We start from the raw sequence: 15009 nt of genomic DNA, 5'->3' as shown, positions 1-15009 counted from the left end.
TTTTTGGATCATTTTGCACAATTATAATGGGATTTTCGTGCCCCACGCTTGATTAACTTTTCATTTATTTTCTTGTGGATTTTCTCTGTTGCTTATTTTAATTGATATTTTGTGCGCTGATCTTTTTGCCTGACATTTGCCTTGGCTTCGGGTTTTTGTAGCACTTTCCACCGACACTTATCCTAGCGTTTATGCCGCCCTTTTGTGCCATGCCCCACATTGTTGCCACACATTTGCCATGGAAAGAGAGAGAGAGAGAGAGAGAGAGAGAAACTGAGAGCGAGAATCGTAATTTGTTGCAATTAATTTTAATTGCATTGCCTGTCATTTCCATTTCCATTTTCATTTTCATTTTCGTTTTCCATTTCCATTTCGTTTTCGATTTTTCACACACAATTTGAATAAATCAACAAAAAGCTGCGCTGCAACGAACCAAAAAACGAAAGAGAGAAAAAACAAATAAAAACTCAAACCTTAAATGGCATTTAAGCAAATAAATTAACTATGGAAATGAATGCCCAGCGCTCATAAACAAACTGTTTGCCTTTGCCTTTGCCTTTGCTCTTGCAGTGCGTCCCCTTTTGGTGGAAATCAGCTTCAACAATCAGCCCATGTCCGCGGACCGCAAATACGAGATTGAGTGCCAGGCCATCGGCTCACGGCCACCCGCGAAGATCACCTGGTGGATGGGCAATCTGGAGCTGCATGGACACAGCCAGAAGGTAAAGCATACAAGAGAGAGCGACTGCAAGAAGGTCTCATATATGCATATTCCCTCTTTCTTTGTAGGTCTCGGAGGATGGTAATGTCAGCACTTCCGTGCTATCGATTACCCCGACGAGGGAGGACCACGGCAAGGCCTTGTCCTGTCGCGCCACCAACGAACTGGTGCGCAATGGCATACGGGAGACGGCCATGAAGCTGAATGTGTTCTGTAAGTATGCAATAAAAGACCGAAAAGTAACTTTAAACTCTGCATTACATTAAGCCTAAATTAAACTTGAAACATTCGAACTTCAACCAGCAAAGAGTGAAGTAATTATCTAGAAATGTGTGGAGCCTTCCCTGCTTAAAGTACCTGCCCCTTCCCTTAGCACTAATAACACCCCCATGACCCCATGACCCCATGACTGACATAACATATGCCACTGGCTTTATGAGTGGTGTGCCCATAAAGCATCAATGGAGCTCAGTTCTGGTTATGTTTCCGTTTCTGTTTCCATTCGATGCGCAGCCATAAACTATGTCAACCGCTTATCGCCCATGTCACTCCGCCCTCTCCTTGCCCCATTTGGTGGGGAGTGGAATCAATATTCATTTGCATACCAATGGGCCGGGACGCCTACTCCATGCTGACAGCCAGACAGGCGGACGGAGGGAGACTCAGTTTTGGGCCAAATGTTTTTTTGGAGGCCAAAAACACTCGTATGTCAATCGTTTGTTTTATGCACGCGTTCTGCGGCAGGGGGCAAAAGTTTGTTAATAAAATTGCTATGCCAAAAACGAGAGAGAGAGAGCTAGAGCTAGAGCGAGAGCGGGAAAGAGCTGTTAGCCAGGCAAAAAGCTCACTTTCCAGCAGCTAAAACACACACTCCCGCGACCCCACACCCTTTACGGGTAGCTCCTTAATGTTTCAATAGCCCCGAAGAGTGTCCTGGGTAAGGCAAAGGGTGGCGCTGTCGCTGTGTCGACGACAGCGTCTTGGGCAAACAGTTGCCACGTTGCTATTATCTAAAAAGCTTGCCGCATCGTTCCGTGCCGTTCCCCAATGCCATTGAAACTTTTACTCCTTTCGGTTGGGGGGGCGGCAGCTCGAGAAGGAATGCTGCTGCCTGCCACTGCAGGATGCTGCTTGCTGGGACTGGGACTGGTGGATGCTGCCTGCCTGCCTGCTGCTGGCAGAAGCTTCTTCCTCGCGTCTCGCTGATATAAAAAATTAGATAACAATTTCAATTTCCATGCTCATTTACATGTTTATAGCGTGCTTAAAATATTTTGCCCTCCCACTTCCTGAGATTTCATATTTCCAGTAGCTCCGCAGACCCTCCCCCCTCGATCCTCTTGCCCTCACAGCAATTTTGTGTCTTTTTTAAGAACGTTCTTTGTTTGCCTTTTCCTTTTCGGGGGAAAATTGAAAAGTTGATGCAATGCTCCCTGCTCCCAGGGCATGGGGCAGGGGCAAAGGCTGAATGGATGGGATGGGACGGGATGGGATGGGCTGCCAATAATTTGCTCATTATATCACAGGAGGCCGTAAAAGCGCGTTATCTGTAATATATCTTAATTCCCTGTCGCTGCCTCACTCATTTTCCACACAATCAGCCACGGGAAGAACCTCTAACCTGCGCTTGGGGCACAAATTAAAATCATATTCCCACATTCAGCTAATGACAAGGCAGGAAATGGCTGCAGGAAAAGCTTGTGCCCCAAACTATATTTGCAATTAATTGTTGGGGGTCGTGAGCAGAGAGAAAAGCGGAAGATATAAACTGTGGAAAACATAATGTAATTTATAAGGCAGGCAGCAGGCAGCAGGCAGGACAGGCTTGGGGAATCAATTTAAGGGTCTGCTAACGACAACTTGTACAAGTTTTGTGCAATACACAATGACAGGGGGCAAACGCGCACACACACAGATAGATACAGTGGCAGTTGCAGCTGCAACATAATGTGGCAGTACTGCCACTGGCAGTGGCACTCAAAAGTCGTTACGTTAAGCTGCAGTTTTGGGTTTATTTTTTTTTTTTTTTTCGGACTTTGCTCTCCCTCGCTCGCTGTGTAGAACCGTAAAATGCATTAGCCAGGACGTAGTAGTTGGCCAGCTTTTGCGTCCAGTGACAGTTATTACCACTTAAGCCCGTCCTAACCGCAACAGTGTGGCCAGCCAGCAGAGTCCAGCCACTTTCCAGTTTGGCCTCTCAGACGTGGACCCTCAGGGCATGGTGCGGCAGCCTCAGCTCTGTCGCTGCCCCCGTAGAATGGTCTCTCCGCTGTGACTGTCTCTTGCCTCAGAGAAGGTTCCTTGTTCCTTGTCATTGTGTGTGTGTGTGTCTGTCTGTGGGTTCTTAGTTTCTCCTGAGTTTTCACTGGGCTTAAAGTCATCGCTAATGAACTTGTTGAGCGGACAGCGGCAGAGCCTGGGAAAACGCTTTAAATTATGCAAACTGCTTTGACTCCTTCTTCCCGTCGCTCATCTTCTCCTTTCTCTGTGTGTGTGTGTGTTAAGGCAAGCACTTTTCATTTTCATTAACAAGTCTTTGCAAAAGACGAAATCGGCTTAAAGAAAACTTGGCCATGGCAGCAGAAGAACCCCCTGCAGGGTGGAGTGGGCTTAGGATCCAAAGATTCGAGCAGAAACTACGAGCTGGCTGGGAGAAAAGTTGGCAAAAACAATGCGGAATATAATAATAAACAAAAGGCGGAAAATGGAGAGTGGGAGAGACAGGAAAGTAGAAAGAGAACACAGATAGAAAAGTGGCAAAAGAAGGCGAAGCGACACTAATCACAGATAAGCTTAGATTAACCCCCTTCCCGGTGCCTCCATCCCCACACACAGAGCAACGGACACTTGGGTTGGGGCACGGGTTGAAGGATGGTCCAAGACAGCAAATTACAGCCGATGGCAGGAGCTGGAGGAGCTGGAGGAGCAGCAAGACTATCCTAAGAACAAGAGTTCTTCCAATCTTAAGCTCTTGCTGGAAGCTCTTGCAAAATGCAAATGAATACCATGCTCATCCCTCGTATTTCGTTTTCTTTCTCACTCTCATTCTCTCTTTCTCGTTCTCTCTTTTGCAGTCATACCCACATTGCAGCTGGACCTGGGCTCCAATCTAAATCCGGAGGATATCGAGGAGGGCGATGATGTCTATTTCGAGTGTAAAGTGCATGCAAATCCCGCTGCTTATAAAGTTGTATGGAAGCATAATGTGAGTAACAAACAGCCAAAAAAATAAACTTTTATTCCTTTGAAATATTCATAAACTGTACGAGAGAGACAGAGAGAGAGAGAGAGATAAATAGCTAGACGAATGGCACATCAACTTTTGGGGCTCCGAAAAGTTGTATTCCGCTGCTGACCTTCAAACGTACTTCAAACGATGCATCAGCACTCAAGGCAATTGAGCGTACAGGTCGGACGTTGGTCCGTTGCCTCGTTCGTCCCGTAACGGAACTTCCGGCAATTCCCCAAAGATTGGCGTGAGACGCACACACACGAAAGAGACACGAGACCGAGAGAGAGAGAGCGTGGAGTAGTAGCCCCTCTCTCTCTCTCTCTCTCTCTCGCTCCTTCTGGTAAATTATTATGAAACCAAAATTAAGTGGTCATTTTTACTGAATTATTGGCCAATTATTTTAAGGCAATTGAGTCAAGTGGCGGCAGCCCAAAAGCAGCCAATGTAAGACACTGCCCAAGCACTGGCCCTGGCACTAGGGATGGGTTTTCTTTCGCTTCGGTTTGGACTGTTTTTTGGGGTTGGGTGGCCACCATACAAGCTTACAAGGCAAATTATTTGTTTATTAGTTCTACAAGAGGCAGGCAGCACAAAGAACTCCGACTTGAACAACGGCAACAATGGCAGAGGGCAGGCGGCCGGGGCAGGGCAAATAAATATTATTCAATGTTGAGCACACAGGAGAGCGAAATGTTATGTGGGAGAGGGTGTGGAAGCAGTTAATACCCTCGCTAAATGCAAGCTAACGGCAGAACACCAGCCACTTGGATCGTGAGAGAGAGAGGGAGCCATGAACAGCGAGCTGTGAACGGATCGGCTATTAGCGGTGAGCGCTAACAGTGTGCTGTAAACGGGTGCGGCTGTTAACGGAGAGCACTAACAGTGCGCTGTAAACGGCAGAGATTGCTGGCTGTGAGCGATTACAAGCTGCGAACGGCTACGACTGTTAACGGACAGCGATAAGAGGCTGTTAACTTGAAGCATTAACAGCGCTGTTGCTCGGTTCGAACTGCTGCTTTGAACATCTAACATTGATCGTTGCCGCTGCTTTACACTAAGTTGAATGATAATTTCAAGCAGCAACAAACAGAAGAACACACAAAATGCTCTCCAAGATGGTTTAAAACGATTCCAACTGTCATATATACCCTCCTCACTGCACAGGGTAGTGCCTTAACAAGACCGAAAAACGTACGACCCCGCACGACGAATCAAGTGTATGAATAATATGAATGCTAATTGAATTCATTCACAATTCCGACAACAGCAACAACAACAACAACACAATGAAGTACATGGGCAAACAAGAAGCTAAGCTAAGCATCAACAACAACAACAACGAATAACCACGAACAAGCTGATGAAGAACACACAATAAAACAGAACAGAACAGAACAGAACAGAAGAAGAACTTAACTTGGTCATAACTTTCACTCGTCCCGCTTGTCCCCCCACTCTGTCCTACACTCGAAGATGCCCAAAAAGTTTCGTCTGTGTTTCCTTCGTACAAAAGAAAAGGGTTGGAGGTGCGGCTTGCTTAGGATAAGATGGGGCAGGGGAAGTGGACATAAAGGTAGATAACAACTTTATATGAAATAATAATTTTGCGCAAAAAGGCAAAAGGCAAAGAGGAAAAAACAAATCTAAGAGATAGATTTGTGTTGCGATTATCCTCTAAATTTAGGTAAACATTTAAAAGAAAAGGCAAAAGCAAAGGAGAGAGGGAAGCAATAATTATTATAAGAGCTCCAAGAAACAGTCAGATTTCCAGCAGCAGCTCTCAAAAATCCAACCAATTGCTGCTGCTGCATGACGCGTGACGCGTTTCAAGTGCCTCGTTCTGTCCGTGTGTACAGCCTCGAGAAAAGCAGTCATGAACGCGCTGAACGCTAGCTTACTCGTTATCTAACATTGAACCAAAATGCTAATTATATAGGCGAAGGAGAGGGAGAGAGACAATCAATGAGCTTTAGAAGTCAATGTTAAATGCAAATGAACTGCCAACAAAGCAACAAAAACAGTGCTAACAAGCAGGCGACAGGCGACAGGCAACACACACAGCAGAGCCGTAGCCACACAGTTAGTTAGTCGTCGGCAATCGTCACTTACATTACACACTCGGAGCAGCAGCACTTTGAGGCGCCTCCAGCCCCTGCTGCCACTAGTGCGAGTGTCATAACAATAAAAGTTGACTACAGCACCGTACACAGAAATGGAAATGGAAACGAAACTAAGCCAAAAAGCAGCGCAAAGAATGGCAGAGAGTGTGTGGCAGTGTGTGGCAGGTACAGGCTTAGACAGACAGACCAAGTGGCAAGCAACACACATGTGTGGCGTATGCGTAATGAGTTCAAGGCTAAGGCGCAAAATTGCAAATGTCTTTTGGCCACAAGCAAAAGTGAAGCCAAGTCAAGACGAAGCCAGGTCAAAGCAGTGTGGCAGGGGGGCGGCGGCCTTCATGAAAAGTCAATTGTTAATTGGGAAAAACGGTGGGGCGGTGCAGGAGCGGCAACTGCAGCTGCCAAAAATGCAATTAAAAGTCCAATCAAATTAAAATAAACTTGCTTGCATTTGGCATTCGGTTCACAATTAAATTAATTTTTGTATTTCCATTAGAGGGAACTAGAACCCATCCCGCCCGCCACCAGATGGCATCGATTCCCAGTCAAGAAAGGGTGCCACTAGGCTGAGTTGGCTTCTGCAAAGGGAGACCTTGTCACTTCTCTGTGTTATTATTCAATTATACATGCTGACAATTAACGACGAGCTGGCAAATTAAATTAACAATTAGTTTTATTAAACTTGCGCACACAGGCACCCATAGTGGGGGATAAAGTTTCATGCTGCACGTGTGTGTGTGTGTGGAAAACTTTTGCATGCTCATTAACAGCAACAAGAAACAGTGAAGAAAGTGGAAGGCAACAAACGAAGACCAGGACGAAGAGGAAGACGAAGAAACTTTGATGGTAAAACGTTGCCAGCGCAACTGGGGAGTTCGAGCTTCAAGTCAATTCTTACTGCCAGTAAAAGTTATTCAACCCACACACATGCAGCACACACAGCAACCGCAGTAAATGGCAGAAAACATAACCAGAAAATTTGATTAGAAAACTCAAGTCAATGGAAACGTCTTTGGAAGTTTCTCTAGAGAAGAAAAGCCAACTTGCTTGAGTTGAAATATGCTTAGGCATAGGCTTTGGGGCAAAACTGTGAAGCAAGCCCTAGGACAGGGCATAACTAGAAGTTTAACGCACAAAAAAGCTACTTAAATAGATATATCTATTGATTAATACATATTTAATTAATTTCTCGCAACCTTTTGTTGATTTTTTCCATCTCTGAATGTTGAAAATTAACAACCAATCGATAATTGTGCGTTTAAAAATCAAAATTGTACAGTAGAAGATTTAATTTCAATTTATTTTCTCTTGTTGAAGTCAAATTTCAAAGATTTATTTTATAGATTATGTGACTATTAATTAAAAGGTATTTTTAGGGCTATTTTCTGCACTTAAACTAAAATCTTTTACGATATTTTGTGTCTCATTTGTATGAATTTTAAATCTTTATTGGGCAAGCCAAAACTCAACCTTAACGCACACAAAACGTGGCCCAAAACGGACTGGCAAAGGGAAATGAAACAAAAACGAAAATGGCACGGGACTGGAGTATAAACCAAATCCACCTCAATCAGTCAAAGCCATCAGATAAATTACCAACACTAATTGGGTATTTATAGTCGAAACCAACATCAATGACAGACTATCACAAGTGGCAGGGCAGGCAGGAAGCAAGGCGGATAGGCAGTGGCATGGGCAAGCTCTTCAGAGAGGAGTGGCTCTGCCTGCCTGCCTGCCTGCCTGCCGGTGGACGAGCAAACATGTCAGACAAGGAGACAGACAAACAGAAATGGCAACGCATAAAATGCGCCATTAGCATTGAGGGGTTGTGCCCCAAAGGGTTGTGCAGACATCATCAACGTGGGGCAGGGAGACAGAGAGGATTGCGGCTGGTAAAGGTGCCAGAACCCAGGGACAATGAGCCAGCGTGGCGGAAAAGCTGCAGCGGATGTGCCCCCAAACTATTTGGAAACAGACTCGAGCCTTTTTTTTTGTGTGTTTCTTACCTAACCAACATTATTTTTCCTTCATTTTTTTTGCCTCTCTTCATTTTGTTTTAGGTATTTTATTGTCTCCCACAACCTTGAACTTTGTTTACTTTTTGTGTCGTATGCGCCTGGCGACATTTTTATTTGTTTTATGACAACAAGGTCGCTGAGCCCCCAGGAGCAGCTCTCTCTTTCCGCCTTGCTCCTTTTTTGGCCATTTAAGCCCCCGAAAACCCCAGGGGAATAGAGGCTGTAATGGGTTTGTGGGCCGAGCTAGGCCCTGGGGGGGGGTGTGTGCTCTACTTTGGGGCGCTTTAAGTAGGTCTTTAAAAATTTTTAGAGTGTAATGCAAATATGCGGGAAAGCGGAGTACAAGTGGAGTATGTATAACCCCCTGCTGCACACGTATTCTCCGTATCTGTGGGCTGTGTCTGTCTCTGTGCCATCAATTTCGTTGTCCAACCAACAATGGGGCATATCAATCATTGTCTGATTGCGTATTGAATGGCCCGAATGTCACTCAAATACAAATATGGTTTGGGGTCAGGAATTCCAGTGCCACACAGCCTGTGCTTCGTGGCTGTCTCAGCCACTGTCTATCCAGCTATATAATTGTTGACATCCATATAATGGAAAGGACACACAGCTAGCAGTGGCAGCCAAACAAAAGACGGGATATACCGCCAGGAGGAGACTCCTTCGCCTGCACCTACCCGCTGCTCTGGCCCACATCTGATGAGAGTTCAGAGTTCACAGATGCTCTCGTGCTGCTTTGTTTCTATTTACACACATCGCACTGAGAGTGTGCACTGTACAGTGTGCACTGGCTGCACTGTCTACGAGTGTTTTTCGCACTCGTTTTTATGCTAAGGTCATCGAAGGCTTTGTTCTGGCTCTGACTTTTGTCCGTTCACATTTTTATTTCCATTTCTATTTCTATTTATTTGAATGCTTTTATTGTTGCCTCATCCCACACTCCTCTCTGCTGTTGTTGTTTTCTGTGGGCAAAGTGCGAATTTGTTTTGCTGCTAAATGGCACAAGGCTCTGGGGAAATGCGTCAAAATGTTGTCGAGTGTCGGGGCGTTAGGCCCAGTGGGGAGAAAAAGGCTACAAAAAGCCAAAAGGCAAGCCGACGAACGAGGAGCAGCAGCAGCATCGAGCTGGAGGGCGGTCGTAGCATTATTTCAAAATGAGAGCAAGCGAAAGTGGCCCAGAAGAAGGTCAAGCACTGCCTCTACAAGTATTTGGTGGGGTGTGAGAGATTCGCCATGGCTGGTAGTCGTGGGAAACTTAAAGTAAATATTGGCTGATTTGCCAGGCACACTCAAAGATGCCAAACACGTAGCTGGCGACTCTCTAATGAAGCTGCCGTTCACTCATGTGTGCACATTTATGAGTGCTACGCATAGAAGGTGCCACAAAAATGTGTGACCTTGCGGCTGAGAATTGCTTACTTGGGGTAAAAAGAAAGTAAGCGAAAGCGAATGGCTTTTAAAGCAGGCAATGGTAGTGCCCAAAGTCTTCGAGAAAGTTGAAACAGAAATGGCAAGAAACCCACCCAGAAAAGAGAGTTTTAAGTGCATAAATTTGAGCTAGGTTTGAGGTTATTTGTGGTACCTTTTTCGACTTCCCGCTTGCTATTTTAATTGCTTAATAATTGCATAATATTATGATTATCTTTTAAGCAGCTAGCAAAACGGCATCTCAACAATACAGAAAGAAAACTACAGGGAAAACTGCAGGGAAAAACTTGTGTGAATGGGTTGAAAGGAGCTTTGGCATTGTCCTCGAAAGCAGCTCAAAGCGTGCATCACCCTCTCTCAGTCTTTGTGCCCTTTTGTGCAGAATACTTAATATGCTTAACTAGCGCTAATTAAGTGAACCTTTTGGCGTAGAGCGCACAGTGCATTCACTTCAGCTCCCTATGAAGCTGATTAGAGGGCTTAAAACCTTTCCTTTCTCTCTCTCTCTCTCTCTCTCTGTATGTCGCTCCCTTTTTTGTCTAATTATAAGCGTTTTAAATGCGAATTAATGCTGATGCCTCATTTTGCATTTCCTATTTGCAGCATCAAATCATTCAGCACAATCAGCGAGCGGGTGTCATCGTCAGCAGCGGCGACTTGGCCCTCCAGGGAGTGACCCGACATCAGGCGGGGAATTACACCTGCACGGCCTCGAATGTCGAGGGCGATGGCGATTCAAATGTTGTCGAGCTGAAAGTGATGTGTAAGTATGCCGGGGACCACATACAGCATGGGTTAGGGTTTGTTTGCTCTGTGAATATGTTGATTTGTGACCGCCCACACGATGTCGATTGGATTTGGTGTGCGGTGCGCTGGTATTGTGTGACACATCAAAAAATATAAAACCCAGCTGCAGCGCTCCTTCTCGCTCGCTTTTAGGGCCATTAACAAACGGCTGCGGGTTCGGACTGCTTAAATCGGACGCTTAAATGGAAAATCGAATCGTGGATTGCCATTCAAAGCACGCCCACTCGTAGCTAGTCCTCCTGCTGTTTGGTTTCTCGAGTGAACCTTTGACACACAAAAACGAGCATTATTGAGTGTTCGAGTGTGGCTGGCCAGCGATGAGAGCGACTACGAGGACTACGAGAACGGATGCCAAACCAGCGAGCGGTGGCCTCTTGCAGTTTTATTGCGTATGCGCCCCATTATTGTGTCCCTCGAAACCCGTTCGGCTTCTCTTTTGTGTATGTTGAGTGTCCCTTCTGGGGACACTGCAGTGCCACCAAACATCTCGAACTGGAGCCAGTGGGAAGGGCATACCAAAGGGCAATCTATGTCCTTTGCTGGCAGACCTTTTCTGATGGTGCAAAAACCGCAAATCTTCTGCTCAATTTGTGCTTGTCCGAGCACCGAGGCAGGAGGCCGAAACGAGGCCAAAAGTTTGGTTAATTAGTTTGCCCTTTTGCGAGCAATTTAGCACGGTCGTGGGGTAGGGCAGAGGGCACAGCCCCACCCCACATTCATCTTCGTCTGCTGGCTGCATGCCTCCTGCTGTTGTCCCGCTGCCTTGTGCTTTGCCTTTTCCGGTGCCATTTCCCGTCTATCACTTGTACTTTTCTCTGTGTTTTTTTTTGCTTGTTGCTGCTCTGTTTTGGCTTTTGTTTTAAGCACAACTTCCGCTTTGGCCACAAAACTCTCACAGCCATCACACACTGTGTGCGGCGCCCGCTCCTTCCGCCGTGCAGCTGTGGGTTGGCCCAGCAAAATATCGACAGTTGTCATCAGAATGCGGCACACAATAAATTCAACCTGCAGCAGGGGGCCAGCGGCAGTTGAAACATTTTCATTTGACTGGCGCAAAGGATTAGAAAATTGAATTTTACTTTGGCCACAGCTTTCGTTGCTGAAACTTTTAGGAAAGTTTTTGTTTTACTTAACGGTGGGACGGGGCGGGGCCTCATCCAGCAATGCACTAACCCACACAGCCTCCAGCTCTATCCCTAGTCCTACTCTGGTACACATTTTCTGTGCATTTTCCTTGCTGTTGTTGCTTTGGGTTTCCTCTGTTTAGTTAGCTGCTTGAATGGGCAACAAGAAAGGCAAAAAGCCCGAGTCCCAAAAATTCCGCACACACACACACACACACTGAGGGCAAAGTTTTCCACTTAGAAGATGATGCCAGTGGAAAGGCATGCAAAAAAGAAAGAAGCCGCTCAATGCCCAATCCTTCGGGCTCCACTGATGCGATTATTGATTATTCTCCCACTCCCACTCCCTGAGCTGCTGCTGCTGCTGCTGCTGCAACAGCAAAATGCACTACAAACATCAAGGAAACTTTTGCTAACAGACTTTGCCTCTCTCCTCCTTTTGCAGATAAACCAATTTGCCGGCCCGATCAAAAGAAAATCTATGGCGTGGCGCGCAATGAGGCCGCTGAAATTGTGTGCGAAGTGGATGCCTTTCCGCCGCCGGAGAACTTCAAGTGGTCCTTCAACAACACAGCCGAAACCTTCGATATGCCACAGAGCGGCTTCCGTCCACACTCGGCGCAGGGTTCGACACTCACCTATACACCAGTGAAGGTAAGTCCAAGAAAGGATAAAGGAAGAAGCAGGCGAAGCATTTCAAGCAAATGTCACAGCTACGACTTCCTTTTACCTTTTTCGTTGAATGCTAAACACACCGCGACATTTTGTGGTGTGGCTGCTGCCTGATGAATTTTTCATTTCATATTTGGCTGGTCGCTCGTTTTAATGTGGAAATTGTTATTGACACATTTGACATTTGGGCAGGCAGACACATTTTTGTGTGTGCTATTGAATAGCAAAAACTTTAATTAATAGGCGGCAACATGGTCGCTGGTTTGGCCCGCGTGCGTGTCATGTTGTCAGTGAGTACAAAAAACAATGCTTCCCCCCTGTTAGACGGAGACAACAGCAACATAGAGTGAGAGCGAGAGAGAGGCGTGTGCCAGCAGTCAAGCAATTTTAATTAAAAATTCTATTAGCGCTGCTTTCTAATTAAAAAATCCGATGCCATGCAAGCAGCCTGCCACATCATCATCATCGTCGAACGACAGCACAAAATGTCAAAGGTTGTAGAAAATAAATGGAGAGTGGAGCAAGAGAAAGCCAGTGAAAATTATTGGGCAGTAAATGGCATTTGCCATTGACTTTAATACGAGCAAATCAAGCCGATAAAGGACGATGAGTATCTGCCTCATTGCCTGTCGCTCTCTCTCTGCATTTTCTCTGGCACACATTAATAGCCAAAAATGTCCATTGAGATTGCAACTTTGGACGCTCCTCCCCGGCAATTGGCCAAGCAAATTGGCCATCAATGAGGCTGTGCACTCAGCCACTGCCAGCAGTGTGTGTGGCAATTTTTGTGCAGTTTTTGCATCCGCAAAGCCACGCAAACACATACAAATAGCGTCTGTATATTCGCTACTCGTGATGGCCATCATCATCATCATCTGCCAAGAGACGGAGACACAGTCAGGTCTGCTGCTCCTTCTCCTATTTTTTTTGTTTGGGTGCTTAAACTTTTATGTTCTGCCAAAACAAAGTCCAATGGGAAACTGCAAATGGCAAGAGTCTGCTGCTGCTGATACTCCTACTCGTCGGTGATCAAATTAAGAAGCCATTCTACGAAATTGAAGCCCAGTGTTTTGTGTTATGGCAGGAGAAAAGCAAAGGAGCAAAGGAGCATACCAGGAAGCGACATTCAATGGCTTTTCCTGGGCATTTTCATACCAGTTTTAGTCGGCAGACATTCGCTTAATATTCGGCATAATTGTGAGACTATCTGTGACCACATTTTAATATCTGTATTCTGCAATCCAAACCCTGCAACTGCTTTTTGCCACACAAATCCGATTCAATGTTTCAATGCTGTCCAAAACCTGTCCACTGATTCGTTCCAAAGCCACTAGAGCAGATCTTTCATTTGGGGCCTTCATTTGTAGCTGCTGCCTCGCCACCTACAACATTTTCAGCAACTGACCACAAACGTGTTAAGTCTTTTTGGGACTGCAACTGGGTCGGGAACGGGGAGTGTGTCTGTGTCTGTGTCTGTGTCGCTTGTAAGCCAACATGGCTGCCCCAAAAGAGCTGCAACGACTGCGAGTTGATGCTGTACATGGAGGCAGGCAGTCACGAGGCAACAACCAGCGAGAGAGGCACTCAACACAGTTGTCCAAGTTGCATTGCACCCCAGATGGGGTTTAGGTTTGGGTTTTTGGTTAGACTTCTCTCCCCCTCTCTCTCTCTCTCTCTTTATTTCTCTATTTCTCTGGTTCCTTTTTTTCCATTTTGCTGACCCAGTTTAAAATGTTGCGGCTTCTTCTGCTGCTTTTATTTCCCTCCTATTGCCTGTTTTTTTGTTGTTGTTCCTGTGGCTGGGGGGGGAACTAATCAAACTGGCGACGACAGCTACAGCTGCACAGAGGCTCACATTACAGCGGTCAAAGGAACGAACGAACGCAAGCCCCAGTCAAACGGAATTCAAATGAGTTCCGTTCACAAACACTCCGATGACGATGACGATGACGACAAGGAGAACTGATTGGATGCACACACAGACACATAAATCATTTAGCTCAATTGAATATGAAGAATCCCATCCGTTCTGTTGTCATATATGCTGTTTCCGGTTTCCGCAACCGCAGCTCAAACATCGCAGCTCGGTCCTTTGCTCCTTTTGGGGCGGTTTTTTCCTCCATTTTGCCTTGCCCTTGCCATTCGTTGCCCAATTTTTGGCTGGCTTGTGTGTGTGTCAACAGAGTCAAGCTCTCATTAGTTTTGTTTTGTGCACTGACATTTTTCTCTCCTTTTCCCGCTTAGATGAGAAGATTTAATAAGTTTATTTTATTTCTCAATTGTGTTTCTCTTATACTTTATTTTATTCACACATTTATTCACTTATTTACTTTCACATTTTCAATTCAAATCCCAAATCATTTTGGTTCAGAAACCATAAGAATAATGCCTTTTCGGCAATGGTCACATGTTAAGTCAAACAATTTCCGCTGCTGACATAAACATAAACTTCTCCAAGTATTTCGCACATATTTCAGTGCCTCCCTCCATGCACCTCGCTGGTTTAAACGTTTAAATTTTTAATTAAAATGCATAAATAATAACATTTTTGCAGCAGAGAATGCAATGTCTTGTCAGAGCTGTCCCCAAAACTTTAGATTCTTGGCCAGCATATGCACAGATTTTTGTGTGTTTGTGTATACCCGAGTATATTTCTCATATTTTATGGACTTTGTTTGTGTTTCTACTGCTGCTACGCTTGACAACTGCAACAATATTTACCCTTTTCTGGCTGCTGCTGCTGCTGCGACATTAAAACAATATAAACAAAATAAAATAATCATAATAAATAGATGGGCATAAATTTGCAGGCTCTCGGTGTGCTCGGCTTCAGGCAAAAATGATCACAAGAATTGTCGGCTGTTGACAAGAGAGAGAGAGA

The 15009-nt window shown here is 45.4% G+C and overlaps 1 protein-coding gene across 2 annotated transcripts in view; it reads left to right on the top strand.

Moving 5' to 3' along the window:
- The window catches only part of LOC117585316 (hemicentin-1), a 60438-nt gene that overhangs the window by 32527 nt on the left and 12902 nt on the right, over positions 1-15009 (top strand). For both annotated transcript variants that reach the window (XM_034274746.1, XM_034274747.1), the window contains exons 7-11: positions 571-722; positions 790-934; positions 3796-3926; positions 10129-10288; positions 11902-12110. In XM_034274746.1, coding sequence (XP_034130637.1) covers positions 571-722; positions 790-934; positions 3796-3926; positions 10129-10288; positions 11902-12110 — 797 coding nt within the window. The remainder of the gene's footprint in view (positions 1-570; positions 723-789; positions 935-3795; positions 3927-10128; positions 10289-11901; positions 12111-15009) is intronic.

The sequence above is a fragment of the Drosophila guanche genome, unplaced genomic scaffold (genome assembly GCF_900245975.1).
Source record: "Drosophila guanche unplaced genomic scaffold, DGUA_6, whole genome shotgun sequence".
NCBI lineage: Eukaryota > Metazoa > Arthropoda > Insecta > Diptera > Drosophilidae > Drosophila > Drosophila guanche.
This window is presented reverse-complemented; position numbering and strand designations above follow the sequence as displayed.